Here is a 20,910-nt window from a genome sequence, read left to right on the forward strand (position 1 = left end):
CCCTCTGCAAAGCTGCCTGGCCCTCAACAGAGTCAGCAGCACCTCTGGTGTTGGTATCTTTGGCAAACTTGCTAAATGGTGCAAGAACTCAGCCCTGAAGAACTTCACTGCTGATGGGTCCTGCCAGATGTGGCCCCTTTCAGTGCAGCTCTTTGAGCTCTGCCCACCCTTCAGCCACCTCTTCACCCAGCACACTAGAGACTTCTTTAGAAGAATTAAATAAGCTCTGTAATCCTAATTGAGTATGTCAGTGTTCTGCATGGAACTGCAAGGTGTGTGGAGTTAAACCTCTGGGCTTGTAGTCATCAATTCTGTCTTACCCAGCTGCCTTCAAATAATCACCCTGCAAAGATAAAACTGGCTTCCATAGGTGAAAAGGTAAGACAAGAATGTAACAGAATGTAATCACCATAAAACAGCCTAGAGTGAATGTCAGGATATAAAACATTAGGAATTGTTTAGGTGCATATTTATTGGTCTCTTTTCCTAAGGCACAGCTCATATTTTACATAAATTAACTGAAGTTTAAAAAAGACCAGAAAGTAATAGCTTAAATTATTTTTCTTTTTTAAAGTTGTATCTTTATAATTCTCAACGGATTGTTTTGTGGACATGTGTCCTATTAAAAAAAAAAAAAAGCAGTAGTAAAATTGAAATTGATTAAAGAGCAGGGGTTTGTGTCCCTGACTTGATTCATATTCCATGGATGTGAGGCACGATGTAAGCCCACCAGTTCCCTGTAATCTGCCACCTTGTTAACTGATTGATCCCAAAAGAGAGTACTGATCAGTTAATAGCAATCTAACATGCGAGCTTGGCTGGCAGCCAAACAAACTCAGCCACAGTTTCAAGTCAGTAAGCGGACTCAAAAAAGACATGATGATCTTTTATTATACTCACTTAAATTACGTTTTTCAAATAAGAGCAGTTGCACGGCAGCTTTAAGCGAGGCAAACTCGGATTCTTTTCACTTTGATTCTGGCTTTTCACACTCTAGGAAACTTTTGACTCATCAGTGTTTAAAATGTCTTAGTTACCCTTAAGCTTGCTACCAGGAGAGCTATTAAGGTTCTTCTTAAGTGTCTATTAGGTTCTCTGGCCTGCAGCCCCACAAAAGTATTTTGTAAGATTGGTGGGAATCAATTGTGTGAGAGATTTGTATGAAAGATATCAGACGAGGTTCCTTCTACATCCTACTTCCTTTGGATCATGATTTCAAAGTGCTTCATGAGAAGCAGACCAGAAATGCTGATGAGTGTCGCCTCTTTCAGAAGGCATGCTGATTTGCTGTCAAGTGGTTCAAAGAAACAAAAAAATTAAATTCATGAAGAAAAATCTATTCCCATGCCTTATACTGTACCAGGGATATATTCTATTAAAGTTTTTATTCTCAGGAGTCAATTAAAAATTAAATTAATTTTAAATTTCATAAAGTAAAAAAAAAAGTCAAGCCACCTGATGCAGATGTTCATTGAAATAAAAGAAATACAGAGAAAAATTCTTTTTCTACTGAGAAGAAAGATGCAGACAGATTGAGGTTTCTTTCTCCACAGAAAATGGCTACTCCTGGAATTAGTAAGTTTTGAAAGGTCCAGAAGGGTAGGTTTTCAAAAGCATAAATGGTTACTGGAGTCAGTCTTAAGTGCTCATTGTGTCTTTTGAAAGTCTGCTCTGGTGAAGATGAAATACCTTGTCAAATTTTATTACTAATCGTTATGTATAAGTCATTAAAATATTTTGTCTGACCCCTGACCCTCTCTCCAAGTTAATGCAGTGCATGCAGTAGAAGAATGAATATAAAAGTCTAACTTTTTGGCTTTTCTTGCAGGGACACAATAAAATCATAATCTACAGCAGACCTGTATATTTTTGTATATTGTGTGGCCTTATTTTGCTGCTAGATGCTGGATCTAAAGACACAAATCCTCCTGTTTATACAATGTATGGCCTGAAGCTCTTCTCACCCAGGTCTCTCCAGTCAGCCAGAGACCATGTAATAGGTGAGTCAATGTTTTTCCTAGGACTGCAAAAAGCTATAAAGTGTGAGTCTTTGTTTTCCCATGCTGACAATCAAATGCAAGTTATGAGGCACAACCTGAAATCAAATTGATAGAAACATTTGGAATCACTTAAGATGGGGCAAGGACAGCTGGCAGCCTTCCCTCATGTAAAAGGAGTTCTTAATGAAATGAGGCTCATAGAAATGTCTCCATAGAAAACTAAAAGTCGCTGATGTTATTAGCAAAAATCATCATCTGTGAAATGCTGTTCATCTGTGTAATGGCTTGTCTGTGTGGAGCAGTTACTGCAGAATAACTTGAGTTTTAAATTTAATGCCTGGAAGCTAATCCATGCCAGTTCCTCAGATGGACATCAATCTTCTGATCACAAAGAAAGTGCTTTATCTTGGTTTAGTTTAATCATACTGTCCATATGACCAGTTAGTGTGGAGCAGCCACTCTCCAGTAGCTCTTTCAACCTGGGTCCTTCTAGAGTCATGTTCTGAGGTTGCTGAGGACATTCAGATATTGCCCCAAACAGGTGTGGTGATCCCTTGGCACTGATTTGGAGTGGCCACAGCTGACATTACCCTTTTCTGTCAGGACACCTCTTCCTGTTGCACACCACACTTACAGTCTATAACTGTGATGTTACACCAGCTGAGCCACAAGTGCTGGGCTGCACTCCCATGAATAGTGCAACACTGTTAAGGTACAAAATAGGAAATGTGAGGTTTACTTTAAAAGTTGTGAAGATTTCCCAGGAAACTATGTTGTAGTGTACCAAAGATGGCCTCGTGGTTTGTGAATTTAGAACCAGGAGACCGTACTGTAGCAGAAGAAAACCATTTTTGTGATATAGTGTATGAGCTTCGAGGTCTTTGTTCACCTGTGACAGCTGTACTTGCTTTTTGCCATACTCAGGTCAGACTTACTGCCTGAAAGGCATACTATTTTAGGAAAGCCTCCTGGTCCTTAACAAGGGTACTATGGCTCCCAGTTCTTCTCAGCAGAAACAGGGGAGTGTGAAGAGCTGCATGCATCTCACTTATTTTAATTAGCTTCTTTCATTACTTTTCTTTGGTCTCATTTAAGTTTCTCCTTACATCTTATTTTCTCTGTCTGTCAAAGGTGAGCAGTAAAAATGCTGATAAATAATTCAACAAGAATTCTAGATGACACTTGGGATAGAGATAAATGCAAAACTATAGCAACCAGCATAAGAAAACAAAGTGTGGTTATAAATGTGTTAATTTTGGCTGGTCTCAAAAGAGATGGCAGAGCATGTTCTTGAAGCAGGAGGGGGTGGGGGAGAGAGGAAATACAGGCTCATCTCCCCAGCTGGCATGTGTTAAATGAGAAAGAGAGAAGAAACCCTTTCCCTTTGCTTGTCCCTGTTCTTGTTTTGCCATGGTGTCTTGACTCAAGAGATGTTTGGTGCTGTGCTTTAGCTATTCCTTGCTTTGTCTCTATGGGAGCCCTAACTTCTGGCTGCTGTGAATCCTTGCAGTTGTTCACAGTGCAGTGACCTCTGTAAGCCATGGCAGTCTGGCATCCTGTGGCGTCTTGCTGCACTTTTAGTGTAGATTCGCTTAGGTAATGAAGGTATAGAAGTATTTTGTTTGGGCTATAAAGTAATGAGGGAAGTTGGTGACTCCAAATACCAATAAAGTCTTACTTCTGTCTTGTAGTTCTGTCTATTTGCTAGGTATTTTTTATATCTTTTTATTGGTCTGTCATCATAAGGCGACTCTTTAGTTTATATTTTAATCAGAATTTATTTTGGTATTTGGAGTTGATATGTTTGGAAATCAAAGACCTTTGACTCTGTGTTGTAAGTACCAAGGAAAGGAAAAGTCTTTTATTTCAGGTACTTATTATGGTAGAAAGCAAAAGCCATGTAAATCGTAGAATGTACTAAAGAGCTAGTGTGATGCTGCATATCATACTCTGATAAAAGTCTTGAAGCAAGGTCATAAAAGAAATAATTGCAGATTTGTTAGATGTGTAACCTAATTACTTATGAAACATGGTTTTTAACACGTTCATTTATTTTCAATCTGCTTATGATCTGATTCTGTTTTATTTTAAATTGGTGATGATTATGCTATTGATTTAAATTTCTATTAGTTGGAAGTTCATGACTTTAATTCTGACTGTGGTTTTCATCTTGAATTCCTTATTTCAGTTAACATTTTTGCTAGATTAACATATGAAGTGCAAGTAAGGTCACAGACAATCAACCTCAGTCACTGGGACCTACAGGTGTGGTTAGTGACAAAAGTAGTTGTGCATTTTATATATGATAGTTCTTATGATGAAACCATTTAAACATTCAACAGGTAAATGAAACTATTCCACAGGCGTCTCAGAAGACTTAAGAATCAGGAGGTGGCGTAATTTTTTGATAGTGTGTCCTCTGCCTGCTCCTTTTAACAGTGACTGAGCTTCTGTCAAGGGAAGAAAGCCTGTGGAATGTTATGCTCTCCCATGTTCAAGAGTGGGAGAAAATAAAGACTATTTCTCCCTGAAATAATGCCTTTTATTTTTCCTTCTGAAAAAACCCATGTTTTACTACTCAGATATATAATTTTTTTAATAATCTTTTTTCTAAATGTCTGAAATGTTTGCAATGTGATGTTGCTGTTTTACATTGCTCCAAAGACACAAATTTTCCAAAGTCATAATTTGTGTTTCCCTCTCACTCATTATTTCCCTCATTCTCTTTATGTGATATGTGCTTGTTTAGAGGAAAACTGCAGTGTTAAATGCAGCAGCTTGCACAATGATCTCTTAGTGATCCAGCTTTTAAAGGTGGTGTGAGTCTCTATGAAAATGTGTGATGCTTAAAGAAATTCTTTCTGGAATTCATAATGCAATTCTGAAGGATTAATCAGTTAGTTTTATTGTCTGCTTCCCACAAGGGGAACTGCTGCTTCTAAGTGCAGTCCTTTTGTAGGTGACAACTGTTTATTTTCCTGTCTGGTGTGCTCCTTGGTGCTCCTTAGATAAACTAAGCTGCCTTAGCTAAAGAAGTTGCTAGGGTTGTTCAAGGTATTAATAGAGAGTGGGTGAGGTGAGGACAGTTCTGTAGTCAACTGACTTTCCCTTCCTTGTTTACATTTTTCTCTATATGTTTTGGTGTACTGTCAACTCTTTAATCTCATCCTTCCTTCCTTTGCTCTTATTCCACTTTTTCTGAGGTTGCTACAGCAGAGGCAATCATTTGGGCTGTAAGTCTGTAGCCTAAGATGAGTTCTGGCAGTTCTGCAGGTCCTTTGCCCAAGGAACAATATCTCCTGAGAGTTTCAGCAGTGTGTTTTTGGGATAGTTAAAACAGTTTCAGCAGTGTGGTTTTGGGTCCACGTGGCCTTCTGAGCAGTTTTCTGTTGTGCCATTGCCTGTGTTCAAGCGTGGTCCTTGCTTGGCTTGGCATGACTAATGTCTGAAAATGCACAGAGTAATAGAGGAAGAAGAATTTAATATTGGCATTTTTATGTAAAACACCGAGAAGAGAGCATTTCCTCATTTTCTTTCATATGGATGATTTGTGCCAGTAGTGGGAAGTAGTGCTGAAGGTGCATTGTGAATCCAAGTATACTTAAGTGAGTGCTGTCTGTGTTTAACTCTTGAGCATGTCTTTTTCTCTCCTGTATTGGGCTTTCTCAGCAAGATTTACAGTATTAGGTAGCAGTGGTGCATAGTACAGTGAAGAGAAAAGCTGTCAGATCAAACTCGGTGTGTTGTTTCCTTTTAGTCCAAGATGCCTTAGTAAGATGAGCCGGCAGATGTGAAATTAGCATTCAGCAAAGAACACAAATCCTTTTGTTTCATTCTCAGAAATCTGACTGGGGGAGTGGGGAATAAGTTGTACTAGTGATTTGTTTAATTTGCTTTTTATGAGAATGAATAGGAGGAAACTGCAATCTTCCTAGGATCTGAAGTAAAAAAGACAGACTTGTTTACAAGGAAGAGTGGCTGACACTCTCTGCCATGCAGAGCATTGTGGTACTAGTACAATGAAGCAGTAAGAATATGATTAACAATATGATAAATGTTGATTAATGTGATTATGTGTGTGTCTCCTTGAACGTTTACACTTGGGTCAAGTGTGTGTTTAGATGCTTTGCTAGACACCCTTGCTTAGCGTTTTCTATGGTGGAGCTGAGAGTCAATTAATGGGGAGGAGGACAGCTGGAAGTAAACAGGACTTAAGACTAGCAGCATGATTACCTGAATTATGACTCCTGCTTTTCCTTGCCATTAAAAGTAGCATTAAAATTAGCATTTCTATTCCGAAAGAGAGTATGTAAAGCTCTAAGACTGGGTTTTACCCTGAGTTTCTTTCCTGTTTTTAATGTTCTTTCACTACTGTGAAGTTAAAGTCCATTCTGCTGGAAGCAGGTGGAATATTGTGGGGAAGTTTCACTATAAGTTTCTCCTATTTTTAGGGGCTGCTCTAAGTGTCTGCTCTTGATTGCTGGGAGAGGAAGGATATTGTAATAGCCAAGATTTTTCAGATCTTAGCCATTAATTAATTTTTTTTGTTTATATTGAATTGTTGTTGCTGTTCTTGAACTGTCTCAGATTCAAGGAAGAAGTTCCAAAGTCTGCAGATTAGAATTTCTCTACTTCTAAAGGAAGAAATATAAGCTTGAAAGTGTTTGAGAAACAGTAAGGAGGCTGTGCAATGCTAATTTTTCTGCCGCTGTTTTTATCCAAGTCAAGGTTAACTCTGAGTTTTAGTTTCTTATGTGTAAAATGGCATTATTTATTTGAATACATGAGGAGGAAAGTGTAATCATTGCTGGTAAGGTTAAGGTATGCTCACTTGAATAATCTTCAGAATTTATTGCAACAATTTCTTATTCTGCTGTCATGTATATATCTTTATTTTCCATGTGCTGGATGTGTGGCTGTGTTCTAAAATAGTTCTTTTTTTTTTTCCTTAGTGTTTTTATATTGCTTTCCTGCAATTTCTCTTCTTGGACTTTTCCCCCAAATCAATACCTTCTGCATATATCTTTTGGAACAAATAGATATGTTGCTTTTTGGTGGTTCTGGTAAGTAGCCATCTGCCATCTTTCTGGACTTACAACTTCAAATTAGAATATATTATTGCATGTTACATAGCACAGTGCATTTTAAAGCTCAAACAGCTAATACTATTTATCTAACTGTGGGGTGAATACTTATCAGGCCCACTCGATTAGATTTCTTTTTGCTTTTGAAAAGTTGTGTACAAGTTTTTAAAACTATGGGTTGCAAATTATGGTTGATATCAAAGAGCTCTTTCCTGCCATATGTGATGTGAATCTTTACTATATTTATTAAAAAAGAAAACCTTTAACTTTCTTTTTTTGTTAGTATCTAGAAAAAAAAGTTTGCATTTTTCCACAGAAAGGCATATTGACAAGAATCTTGATGTGTGATAAATTTTTTGTGTTATTTCAGTCAGAGATTAAAGAAGACCCTTGAGAGATGAAGCATCGAGATTTTTTGTTGGTAGTGGGTTTTTTTTGGTTTTTTTTTTCATTATAGCTTAAGTAGCTGGGAAGACTGAGGTGCATCTACACTGTCATCTTAGTTTGGGTCAGAAATAAAGTTCTTCTTTCTTCCCACTTACCAGATGTCTCTATTTCAGCTGCTGCTGGGTTTGTGTCTGCATTGTACAGCATTTCCCGAAGCTTTGTTGTTCTGATTGTCCTCTATGCCTTCTGCTTCAGTGCAGTGAAGGTAAGCCAGAAAAACAGCACTGGAACAATTCGAAATTTCAAGCTGGAAATTGATGTAATCTAGGGAGACTAGTATTGTTTGGTCCTACATTGTTGTTTCTTACCAAAATAAGCTTTGCAAGCCATGCTTCAGTTTCTGCATGTTAGTTACACTGAAATAGACCAAAACTGTAGCAGAAATTCTTAAGTAAATGTGTCTCTAATACCTGTGATTATTCGCCTCTTATATGTATCAGTGTGAAATGATCCACTGAATTTTCTCTGCAAACATAAACAGCAGCCTTGACTTAAAAAGCTGCAGTTTCTGTTGACCTGCATAGCCAGGCCAAATTTGCTCATAATTCCCAGTAAGGTTTTTGCTGTTGCTTCATAACAATATGCCTAAGAACTTAAATGTTGAGCAACCAGCGGACCATCTAAGTAAGTAATGTGTCTGCATCCACAGTGAAATGCAATTTAGGAATTTAATTCTAGCCAGATGACTGGTTTTGCCACTTTTTTCCCTTATATCCCACAATTGTTACACTAGGGATGTTGGAGAGTGTGCTTATAATTTGGTGTCTGCGAATTTGTCAAGTCCCTTCCTGAATATGCTGGTCCTCTCTGAGTCCACAGATTTGTGCCAGCAAATTCTATATGTTCACTGTGAAATTCTAGACTCTGTGCAAAGCAGTGCTGTCCTTCATTGGTTTTAAGCTAATTTCACCAGGTCTTCCTGATGCCTAGTATTGTAGGATTTGTGGATAACCTGGTCTGCATTCTTTTCATCTGCTGCCTTTACAGTTTTGCAGGCATCAGATATATCTCCCTCAGCCATCTCTTTTAAACTGAAGAGTCCCAGCCTTTCTCGTGTCTCCCTGTAAAGCAGCTGCTTTCTTAGAGGTAGCTAAGTTACTCACCTTGCTCTGCTGTTGACTTCAGATGTGGAGAGGCAGTTGTGTATGGTGCTCAGGATGCAGGTGTGCCACAGCTTTCTATGCTGGCATATAAGACTGGTTCCCTTGCCAGTGGTGCCCAGTTTTGGGCAATGTTCAATCTAAAGCATTTTTTAAATTATTATTATTTTTTATTTTAATGTGTAGTGCCTATGTCCTCTGCATGGGACGCTTTAAAAATGGCAATGAAATTTTGTCTGCCTTCAAGTCAGCTGTAAAATTCCGAGTGAACACAGCAAGACCAGTATTTCATGTTAGACTTGTGAGAAAATTTATCCTATACGGGGCCAGCCTTTTGGCAGTGTTTCATTGAGACCTGGATGCTGTCAGTGTCCATGCAGGGGTGCAGCAGGATGTGCTGTGGTTGACAGGCTGTCCTTGACATCTTGTGGGCGCATGTCAGAGGAAGCTTTGTGGTGGCACATGCACAGCACACACAGAGAACCCAATATGAGGTTCTGCAGCTGCCAAGGCTGTATCATGCCAGCACCCAGGCTGGTGATTTACACAGATGAGAGGTGTTCCTTTAAGGGAATTCTTTTAGGAACATCACCATTTCTATAGTGGCTTTCAATAATTTTTTACTTGAATTTTTCAGTAGAAGCCTTAAATCAAAGAAGGACAATTATAATGCCTTAATGGTTACCTGATCAGAGCTGTCTGTGTGTTCTTAACCACTCCCAGCAGTAAGGTAAAATGTGTTAAACTCATTTGGCAGCTTGAGTCCTTACAAAATAAATTACAGCAACTCAGCTGCTGTGTTAAGACCCTTGAAATTAAATGTCTTTGAACCTGTGGTGTTCTCCCAGGGAATCTCCTGTCACCTGGCTCACCCACTTTGCAGTTGTGTTGGTCAGAGCTGACCCAGCTGTGTGATTGATGCTACAAAGTTTAACTGCTGCTTCTGCAGTTTGCTGCAAAAGTAGCCAGTCCCCGTACTGCTGTTTTCTGGCTGTATTAACAATTTAGAAACTAGCAGCTGGGATGGAGAAGGAGGCTCTTCTTAAGACTGAACAGAAGAAGAAAATGGGTAACTGGGATGAGAAACAATGATAGAAATGAAAGGTGCTACATGGAAGGCAGGAGTTAAATTACTGTTATACAGGCTAATACCTGGGGAATGATTTTTTTTTTCCTTTTTTTTTTTTTTTTTGGTTGGTTTTGGGGTGTTTTTTGTTGGTTTGGTTTTTTTTTGTTTTTTTTTTTGGTTGGTTGGTTGGTTGGTTTTTTTTTTGTTCCTAAGATTAGCAGATGGTGATTCACTAGTTGAGGGTAGGGAACTTGTGTTATGGATACTTCAAAAATGTTTTTTGTGAACAGTAGGGGAAAAAAGCCACTTAAAATAGTCTACATACTCTTTTCTCAGCATAATACTTTAAATTACAGCATGCAGGTGGCTTTGTAGATAAGCAATCTCCTTGTGGATTAGGCTTCAAACTGCTTAGAAATATGCTTTTAATGCTACCCTGAAGTTGAGTGCTGTGAAAGATTTACAAGATATCTGTTGTAAATTACTAATATTAAGTTCAGACTTTCTGTTCACACAGAAGTTAGAGTTAATTTGAATTTTAATGGCACTGTTCCAGTAAAGGCACTTCTGAGAAGGTTAATTTAAAGCATGTAAAGATGATTCCTCTTGCTTCAGCTCATAATCTGAGTCTACTGGGGTGCTTGAAATTTCATACATTTTTTCTTCTAGAAGTTATGAAACAAGCACTTGTGTTAAACCCCCTTGTTCTTCAGGTGTGCTTTTGGTGTGCTAGAAATTGTAGAGTTTAACTCAAAACTGAGCAACTGCTGTAGTATGTTTCACTGAGGTGTTTGCGCAACAGTGGTAACATGGTTTTCTTCAAGCTAGAAGGAATGTTTCTTCCATACTTGCACTTCATAGCTGTTTTTTTTTTATTCTTATTTTACTCTGTGCATTTTGATCAGTTTGCCAAAACCAACAGAAAAAAATTTTCAATATTTATGGAGGCCAAAAAAAAAAGTCACCATAATCAAAATTTTTCAGGGCAGGAAAACATGATAGATTCTATTTGGCAGAGGACTTCTGGGTTGCAAAGCATGTTGTTTTGGCTGAAATGTAGCATCCTCAAATGTCAACTCTATTTATTGGCAGAACATCTTATAGCTCAGCAGGTGTAACTACCAGAGTTCTATTTCCTGAAATAAATTGCAGAGGAGAATGGATCTCTAAGTGATTTTGTGCTATTTACTGGTGAACAATTGCTCACATCAAATGCCCAGCCTGAAGAACATTCCAGTGGTATCAGGCTTGATTCTGTCCTTCCTTAAGTTGTTCTTGTGTTCTAGTTATATTCTTGCAGGATGAAATAGTCTAACCTGCTTTCTCTCTGTACATTAATTATTCTGAAAGGAAATAATATTACTCCTGAAGCAGTTAATTGGAAGAATAATTAAATTACCCTATTAGTTTCCTTTGTTATTAAAATAAAACCAATTTTTATTTTATAATTAACCTGTGTTCTTAAGTGAGTTTTTCTTGTTCTTTTTTTAGAGCGTAAGCTATATATACATACAATAGTTTGATTTAGTTGTGCTCAGATTTTGAAATTCATTTTGAATAGCAAATTCACAGTGATTGTTTGCTCTAGAACTTCAGTTTTAGAAAGTTAGGAAGTAGGAATTGTTTTGGGGTATGTCTACAGACCAGTATAAGTGCTCAAGGTACCTTTTAGCATGTGAATATAAACTCTGAAAACTGAGACTAATGGGCCTGTGCTGAAGTCCTGTGCCTTGTCCAGACTGATTTTGCTGTTGAATTATGTTGTACAAGACCAACTGAGACCCTGTATGGAAAAGGAGCTGTGGTATAAACGTATTAGTTAACATAAGTTTAACTTTCCAGTTTAACAATAATTCTCGTGGATTTTCATTCAAGTAAGTTGCCTGAGGAAAATTATTATACAGTATTCTCAGTTGAGAGTTCATCCTGTGACCTGCAGACAATGTTTGGCATGTCCAACAGGTTCATCAGGCCCTATCACTCTTTTGGAGTGACCTTGCAGTGCTGTCACGTGACCAGAAATATTTCTCTCTCCTGGCTAAAATGCACATAGCACCTAAAAGAGAATGGGCAGATCTGTAGTCCTGTGTGAACGGTGAGGGTGCAGGTTGGGTCAGGTGCCAGGCTGCTGTCATGTCCCGTCACAGACCTTGATCAGAAGCACATGATGTGTTCTGGGGAGCGGTGCACACCGCTCACCTGGCAGACCTGGGGGTTTTTTTATGTGGCCGAATGTGCAGTTTCACACAACTATAGTAAAGGACAGACTGTCACCAGGGCAGGCACAAACTCTTTGCAAGATGATGATACCTGTGTGTGCTGCATGACTTGGACACTTGGAGAAGAAAAAGGAACGTGTTCTTCGGAGGTGACTGAGAAGCAAATGGGTCCCAGCTGCTGTGGCCAGGCAATGGCTCCCATCCCTACAGTGCTCCTGAGCAGCTTTGCCCTTGCTTGATATTGGTGTGGAGGAGCTGTGGGTCTGCAGCTTGTCAGGACCTCCTCTCATGGTGCTACTGCTGGGATGATCAGTTTTCATTTTCTGTAAAGCTGTCACATAAAAAAGAAACCCAAAATTGTTCACAGTAGGAACTACAGAGTAATGCATCTTAAATTAGAACAGATAATTTCTCCATAAAAACCATAAGCACAAAATAGCAGGTCTCTGTCTGTGTATTTGAGGCCTTGAGGACTGATGGGCAGGACACAATTTGTCACTGCTGTCAGTGAAAGCAGCGTGTTGTGAGTGGAGCAGGTTTACAAGTCTGTCTGCCCTGGCTGGTGCAGAAGTTGTTCCTGGGGGTGATGATGTGAAATCACATGGATAGATTTCTGTAGTGCTATCCCTGTGCTGCAAAGGTGATTTGGTTACAGCTTTGAGGTGCTGTAGAGCATCTCTTCATAAACCTTACCCACGACACATTTGTATCATGAGTGATAGGACAGCAGCTGCTGTCCTTGCATATAACAATACTGTAAACCTGGTTTCTGGCAAGGAGTGTAGGAAATGCCTTAGATTCTGAAGTGCAAAAACCTGAGTTTCTCCTGCTTGCTTAAAAATTTCTTTATCTCCCAGACCTCTGTTTAATGATATCATCATCCTTATCCAGTTCTTTCCAGGTCCTCTATGAACTTTCATTTACTTTTGTGTAATACAAAGCTCTAAATCCTAAGCATGGTTTTATCAGCTCTTTTGTTCATCCCTTGGATTCTTGCATCCAGTAGTAGCAATTTTTCAGCTCACTATTTTTTTTCAAGCTCTTGGGTAACTCAGCTTAGTTTAACATTACCTGAGTTCACTTCAGCCAGGCTTTTATTTTTGATCTCATCTTCAATCCTGTAATCTTGAACAGAAATTGGCAGCTCTAATAGCTACCTTAGCATTGATATACGAAAGGGTTTTCTCTTTTTTCCAGGAGGAGGTGTTTTTATTTTTCAGATATTCCATCCATCAGATTGGAGACATGGGAATTTCTGTGCCATTTTTTCACTTGACTAGAATTTCATGATGTACTGATTTTTATCTCCTGCTCCATCTGCTTTGTGGTCTGTGCCCAAATATTTAAGAGATGTTTTTAAAAAAAGTCAGGTATGCCCTGTTACTTTTTTTACAAATATTTGTTCTGGAATTTAGCCATCCTGATATCGGTCTTTAGCATTCCAGTGTTCTAGGGTTTTGCCATGGGGCAGAAGAGCAAATCCCTGAATGTTTCTGGAATCAGTCAGTCCTTGTCTTCTGCCTTCTGTTCATGTCAGTTAGTTTGGATTTGAAATGTATCCAGAACCAGTTAAGTACTTGTCATCCGGATAATTTCTTTTTTTTTTCTTTTTTTTTTTTCTTTCGTGTGGAACTTGCAGTTTGTCTTAATCAGTCTGGAAAAAAAATCAGATTTTTGGACTTGGGTCAGAAAAATGGAACTGATGTGAATGTATTCATATGTGGCACACCAGCTTTTTCCAGCTCTGTGTAAATGTATATTTTTGAAATAAAAGTTAGATAGTTTCCGTTACCTCATACCTGAAGAAAGTACTCTCTGGTGGCTTATTTATTGCTTCAATGGACAGTTACTAAAAATCATGTGTGGATTTTAAACTGTTCTCAGCTCACTTTGATGTAGTTTGGCTTGTTAAATGAGTTTGAAACTCATTAATCAGAATAACAGTGCTCCTTGCTTCCCGTCTTCAGCGATGTAGTCTTCATCTGTGTACTAATAATTTTGAAATATTTGTCTTAGGGGTTTATGGTGAGAAAGAGTTGCAAGAATACATCTCCTTCAATCTGCTAAGATTGCCCAAATAAATTCCTAGATAGCAGTGAATGGGCTCATGTGTATAGACAGAATTCCTGTGTATGTAACTGACCAAAAATAGAAGTATAATATTGTTGGACAGCTTTATTTCTGCTGCATAGAATACTCCCAGTCCTTTTGGAGGTTTTGGAGGCTTTTTTTTTTTTTTTTCTAATTGAGAAACTCCCGAGGTTCAAGCAAGAGCTGTTAGGGATGTTAATTTTGGAGAATATTCCTAGATAGCATGCCTTTCAGTAAGTGAAGTTTGCAGCCATAGTCAAGTCTTGCACTGTAGACATAGCTTCAGTAGTTATGGTCTTAGTTTTCTGTGTATAATAACTTATTTTCCAGATAGAGGAAAGGAATTATGCCTGTACAATCCAACATGGCCCAGGCTTGCTCTCACTGTCTGTCACTGTACAGGGATGTAGAAATCTGCTGTTTCTTTAGGATAAACTCACCATTATGTGAAACATGAGTATCCACGCTTCGGGCCTGAAGCTGCTGCTCATCTTGCATTTTAGCCAAGGCATTCCAGTCACAGACTGGGATCTGTTGTGTAAGGTGCTGTGTGTGGACACACATGGACACACCTGCATCAGTCCAGTCTTTATGGATTTTAAATTTCAGCAATGAAAATACAGTCCAAGATAGCAGCAATTGCAGAGAAAGAGGGCCAATGTTACTTGAAGTGGGTAGTGATACCTGTATTGTGGTAACTTATCATGCGTCATGTTTTTGGAGATCATCTGGGAAAGTAGTACTTTGTTTTTCATGGAAGATAAGGCTGGTGGGCATCTCTTCCTAGAACTTGTCTTAGTTCTGTGTAACATGAGGCACAGTGATTCACATATTTTGGTTCTTAGTGTTTACTGAAAAGGAGTATCCATGGTAATATGGTGTTAAGCTTATAGTTAGCCTTGTAGAGAACAAATTCTAACTATTTTCCCGTATTTTGGGGGGTGAAGAGGATTTCCTTTTACGATCTCTTTCAGAAAGTCAATGTTTTAGATCTTCAGAAATAGGATAATAGTATTTATTTCCATCTTTACCATCACACATCTGGAATGGTTGGCTGTCAGCCCTTCCCACTTATTGCTTGATATGTAAGCAGTGGTGCAGATCCATGATGAAGCAGCAGTGTAGGGGTAAGGAGAAAGAGCCAAGAAAGTTTGATTGACTTGCACAGGGGACTACGTGACTTTTGACTGTCCATTCCACCCCAAGCCATTCTCTAACTCTGTAAATAGTGATGAAATCATTAGAATGGAAAATCAGGTGTGTGAAGACCAACTGGAGTTTGTGTCCATGTTTAAAAACCCAGCCACTATGCCAATGCCTTAACCTTCAGTGATGCTGTCACTGCAGCAATCTGAAAAGTCACTGTTGAGTTGAAAGTAATACTCTGAAATAAAAAAAAAACAACAGAAAAAGTAACACTAATTTCTACTTAACATACTTGGTTCTCTGCTCAGAGCACTTTTTGTCTCTGGAGTAGAACAGATGATTTATTTGAGCATATCTTTGAAAGATAAGTGTGCTACATGCGGGTTTTTTATAAGAAAGAAGTAAAAAGGATAAATAATGTAAGACAGAAAACTACTAGCACTACTTTTTAAAAATACATTTGCCTTCCCACCTCTAGCAGTGCCAAAAGGCTCATAAGTTCAAAGACACCTTTATCTCCCCTTCTAGGGGATTGTTTTGGGATTAGGCAATTCTGTGGTTGGAATGGAACACCCCACTCCCACCACTGGTCTGTTGTAACTCATGGCTTTCATACTTAACCCTGTAAGCCTGTTTCACTTGTTTTAAAAATGACTGAGTGTCTGCATTGAAGCCAAAACCCTATATGAAAGCACTACGTGTCACCTCAACCCAATGAGGTAACCTAGGAAGTGGAAGTCCCTGTCTCATATGACAGATAATACCAGCTTCCAAGAGTAAAACCTGTCAGCCCTGTTTTCCCACTGGGAAGAATCATTGTTCAATTATCAGCTATATTATTTGTTTTTCATTTTTTTAAATTTAAAGCTACCAGGCATCATTTATGGGGGAGAAAAATGACAAAATGGAAGAGGGTTCATCACACTGATACTGCAGAAATGACACCTTTGTTCATTCTCATCTTTTCTACAACATTGTGCAGCATTTTTCTAGAAAATCCTGTTCTCTAGGCACATAGGGAATATTGATGCCTGTCCTACCTGCTTTCCTGGCTCCCTGATCTCTGAGTTTTGAGGGGACAATGACAGTTTGGAAATGGAGCATAGACCAGACAAATGCAGAAGCTATGTGCAATATGCAGAAAATACGGAAATAGAATTCCTGAGACATTAATGTGGGGATTCAGCTGTGTACAGCTTTATAGTAGAAAAAGGGTGGAATGATTTTTCAAACTGGCTTCTGATAAATTTCAGTATCAGAAATATTGCTCAACTCTTGATAGTATTTTGCTTTCAAAAGAAGTTGCAGAGCAAAGGGGCAGTCATGCACTAGAAGCTGCTGGGGGATCTGTACACAGTTGTGTTGTCCTAAAAATGCAGAGGATGTTTGGATAGGCTGTGATTCAGCCATTTTCTTCAGTGTTTTGAAGAATATGAATCGATCGTGACAGGAGACTAAGCATGGGAAAAGCTAACCAAAAATATATTTGGCCCCAAAACTGGAAACAGTGAAATGAAGAGTAGGATTGTATGGTAAAGTTTAAATTGTCAAATAAATGGTGCTGGATTCTTTCAGTAATAGCATGTGAATCTCTCTTTTGTTTGTAATTACTATTTTGGTAGGATTGTTTGATAGAATCAGGTTCTTCTGTCTTTTATCTTTGTCATTTTCAGTAGTATGATGAGGGGAAGATGATTCTTGGAATTAAAATTTCACTTTTTTTGGTACTACTTTTAGGATAACAAGGAATTTCTGAGTTAAATTGCAGAATTCCATGCTGCAATGGGTTAGATGTTTGACATTTAAAATTAGTTTTTCTTAGGTATTCATTGCACCTGAAAGAAATAGTGTTTCCTAACATGCTGAGAAAGCATGCATAAAACTGAGCAAAATAAGACTAATAAACCTACTTAATCCTCTGAAAATGTTTGTGCTGTACTAACTTTAAAGTTTCCAAAGCAAGAGATAACCGTGCAGAAGTCTTGTTCACAGTAGCCTGAAGTTTCACAGATCCTGCAAGCATTGCTTCTCAAAACCTTTTCAGAGAGTGCTCTGGTGCAGGATCTGGTGAGTTCACATTTGGTTGATCAGGCAGAATTTATGTGCAGGCAAGGAATGTGATTAGTAAGTGAAATGGATTTGTTCCAAGTTTCTTTGTCCTTCACAGACGAAATCTGTTTTCTTCACAAATAGGACTCACAAGTATGTCTTAGGATCCCTAATTTGTACCTGAGGATGTCACAAATAATCTTTATAAGTGTTCCTTAAGCTTTATATTCTTTCTCTTACTCATTCTAGCCAGTTTTAGCTGTTAGAGTCACCTGGAGAGAGTTTCTCATCTCAGTTATATCCAGAGTGTGCTGGCGGGTGTGCCAATAGTCTCTTGTTTCCCTCCTCGGGGATGTCACGCAGGGGGGCCAGTGCTCTCCCTCTCTGCTGTGTTAGCATCCAAGCAGGGCCTGGGTGGAATGCACAAGGCAGCAGAAAGATGTCTGAAAGAAACCCCACTGCCTGATCTACATGATATTGTCATTTGTTAGGTGCAGTCTGGCTACCGGTCAAGTATCAGTGTATCAATTTAGTGTGTAGAGAAATGCACTGCAGTTGATTTCACTCGGATCTCATTTTAATGAGAATTTTCCTCTAACGTTTCATTGAAGAGGAAAGAAAGCCTGCCTTTCATGTGGTTTCCTAGCTAATTGCTGATTATAGGAGAGTTGCACAATATGACCACAAAACATGTCTTTAATTGCAAGGTTTTTTCACAGTAATAATCTTTGATATGAAAAAGGATTTTCAGTCTGTGGTAGATGGTGTACAAATGTAGATGTTGTGCATGTAACATTGCATTTATGATGTATGGCTTAACCTACTTATTTTGGCTTTTTAAGTTCTGCATTCCTAACTTTGCTTTCTGTCATCCTTTCAGGAACCCTGGGATGCACAGCACATTCCAGCACTGTTCTCTGCTTTCTGTGGTCTGCTAGTTGCACTTTCTTATCACCTCAGCAGACAAAGCAGCGACCCATCTGTGCTGATGTAAGTTGCCTGTAAATGTTTTTTTGCTGATTACTCTTTACAGCACACAGCCAGAGTGATGCCTGGGTTTCAGAACCACAGGGGTTACTTCCTGAAAATACTGTGGTGAGGTGAAATTCCTCACCATGTCTGCATGGTTGGTATCAGTCCTGTATATGAATGAAGTGCTGCAGTCAGATCACCAGCAGGGCTGGTGTTCTTTAAGCAACACTATCCAAAATCTCTGAAGCAGATTTTTCCCCTCTAGGAGGTTGTGTGCTTGCCAGGTTGGAGGACAGTGATTTAGGTGAGAGGGGGTTCAGGCAACTGGAGCTGCAGAATGTGCATTGGTTAGCACTGGGACCAGTAGAAGGAACATTTAATATGCTGGGAAGGTGGCTGAATTCCAGCTCTTGCTGAGGATTACTTCAGTAGGCTATGCCTCTCAGTTTGAGGTTCCATCCTTCCTTTTGTTTTCTGACACAGTCTGCTAGAGGAGAGGAAGTGTATGCTAAGAGCTGACACTGCACACAAGGGAGATTAAGGGGAGAAGTCCCAACATTGTGATCTGCATGTTGAGGTTATGTGTGAGAGAGAGACCCAGTAGATCCATAGCTCAGGGGCAGCAAATGTGAATTTCCCAGTGAGGAAACGGTGATAAATGGCTGTTATAGGGGCTGTGGGGGTCAGCAAGCACCTAGGCAGTTACATCTATGGATGTGGGGCTAAGCAAGCAAGTGGGTTTTGTGCCACCAGTATCACCATGCCATTTGGAAGTCTGCTTCACAGCTCAGTTTTGTCCTAGGAGTGTGCAGAGGGCCTGATGGGAAGTTCTCTCATAGAGAGTTCTCTCATTTGATACATGAGGTGAGGCTCAAGGCTCATTATGCACAATTCTGCAATGCAGAAGAGAGAAGAGGGAAGTGGAGAGCTTTTTAAACCATTCAGGATTCTGTTTTAGTAGAGAAACTTGGAAAAAGCAGAACAGCACTGATGAGGAAGAAAAGATATAGAGCACTAGTAAGAAATTGTCATCCCAGTAAATCTTACTGAAGAGTCGAGAAATTCTTTACCGTCTGAAAAATTCAGGGAATCTGACATTTATACATTGCTAGGTGCTGATGTGGCAAAGCAGCAAGAACTGCTTGCATGTCTTGCCATGAACTTTACCCACAGCCTACTGAGTGAGACACGGGTGTCAGGCAGGCCTGGATCAAGCTTTGTGTGGATGATGTGTAGTTTTTTGGCCATTACAGTATGGAAACTATGTATTGAAGGAAGTAAAGCTATGTATTAGGGAGAGTTCTTAGCCTTGGAGTAAAATATACACAGGTAAATTGCAAGTCAGCATGAAATTGAGAGTTCTTTCAATTTTGAAGTAATTTCAATGTATCCTTTTCTCCCACTTCCCAGAAAGGACACACCAGTTCATGAACCTCTTTAATAAAACAGAAACTTTTCTTCCTTGAAACTTTTGTTTTAAGGAAGTTATCTTAAACTATTAAATGCATTTTAACTTGTAAATCTAGGTAGCAATTTCATAACATTTGCAATGAAATCTTCAGCAACTGAAATGGTTTCTAAAAATTAAGAATACATATACAACAGCATCAAATGTTTATTGCGCAATTGTAAAAATGCACCATCCTTAAACAAAGAGATCTAAGATTTTTTCTCTAAACAACTCTGAACTTCTTTTAAATAAGTTAAGGAGATTGGAAAAAGTATTTAAGGTATGCCCTATGGCATAAAATTCAAGATGGATGAGGAGGTAGCACATAAATCTAGAAGAGAGAAATAATATACAGTTTGTACAAAATTGGCTTCCTTAGCCATTTTAACATGGGTCTAAAGAGCTCTCATGTTGGTTTCAGCTTAGCTGAAAGAGAACTAAGAGTCATAAATTCAACAGTACCCTCTCTGCTCATTCCTCTAAATGACTGAATCACATTGATTGGGCTGCTGAGACTCCTTAGGATTCTGATGAGGAATTTCTGCCCTGATCATAGGTAGAGCTGGTTTGTGTCAATGTCCAGTTAAACAGAGATAAGAATGCCAGTGTATATATGAAAAAGGAAATCTGAGGCTGTTGTTCCTCTTCTGTCCTTCAGGAATATTTATATCTGCTTCACATGTTCCAAAGTATACTAACAAGGAATTTTTTTTAAAACAGGTCCCTTATTCAGTGTAAATACGCCCCTCACTATCTACGCCAGCGATTTGAAGATTCATCAGAAGATCCACTCCCAGAAAAAATGAGAGAATCAGTGGTAAGGCTTTTTCTTTCATTAGTTTCTGTTCAAAGCTCTCTCATCCATTTTGCCCACAGAGGAACCTTGGTAATTTAAATAACTAAAAGCACAGATAGATGATCTTTACGGTGAGGCCAGCAGTATGAAGGGGATGCATGCCATTTTCCTTTCTGAAGGGCTCCTTTGAAGGTCTCTGCCACATTGATTCTTTAATATAGTCCATGGGCAGTGCTCTCTTAGAGCCTGGGGAGTGGTGCATCTCTCATCCTAGTACACAGAGAACTAATGCAGATTCTGTGCACAGAGTTGCAGCCTGGGAATCTGGTGTGTCCAAGGTAGGCTGGATTGTTCAATGAACGCTCAAAAAGGTGAGCAGGCCTGCCAGACTCTCTGTGTGTGCTGCAGAGGAGCAGGAGTTGGTCCGCAGAGTTACATGTGTTTAAAACAGCTCTTACTCTTTATTTTTCTGTGGGTAGGGCTACCT

The 20,910-nt window shown here is 39.0% G+C and overlaps 1 protein-coding gene across 1 annotated transcript in view; it reads left to right on the forward strand.

The window, feature by feature from the left end:
* PCNX2 (pecanex 2) overlaps positions 1-20,910 on the forward strand; it is a 146,648-nt gene that overhangs the window by 39,553 nt on the left and 86,185 nt on the right. Inside the window, exons 13-17 of the mRNA XM_031058762.1 lie at positions 1,829-2,000; positions 6,953-7,063; positions 7,645-7,736; positions 18,086-18,195; positions 20,348-20,444. Of these exons, the coding sequence (XP_030914622.1) occupies positions 1,829-2,000; positions 6,953-7,063; positions 7,645-7,736; positions 18,086-18,195; positions 20,348-20,444 (582 nt within the window). The remainder of the gene's footprint in view (positions 1-1,828; positions 2,001-6,952; positions 7,064-7,644; positions 7,737-18,085; positions 18,196-20,347; positions 20,445-20,910) is intronic.

This window comes from Geospiza fortis, unplaced genomic scaffold (assembly GCF_000277835.1).
Source record: "Geospiza fortis unplaced genomic scaffold, GeoFor_1.0 scaffold381, whole genome shotgun sequence".
NCBI lineage: Eukaryota > Metazoa > Chordata > Aves > Passeriformes > Thraupidae > Geospiza > Geospiza fortis.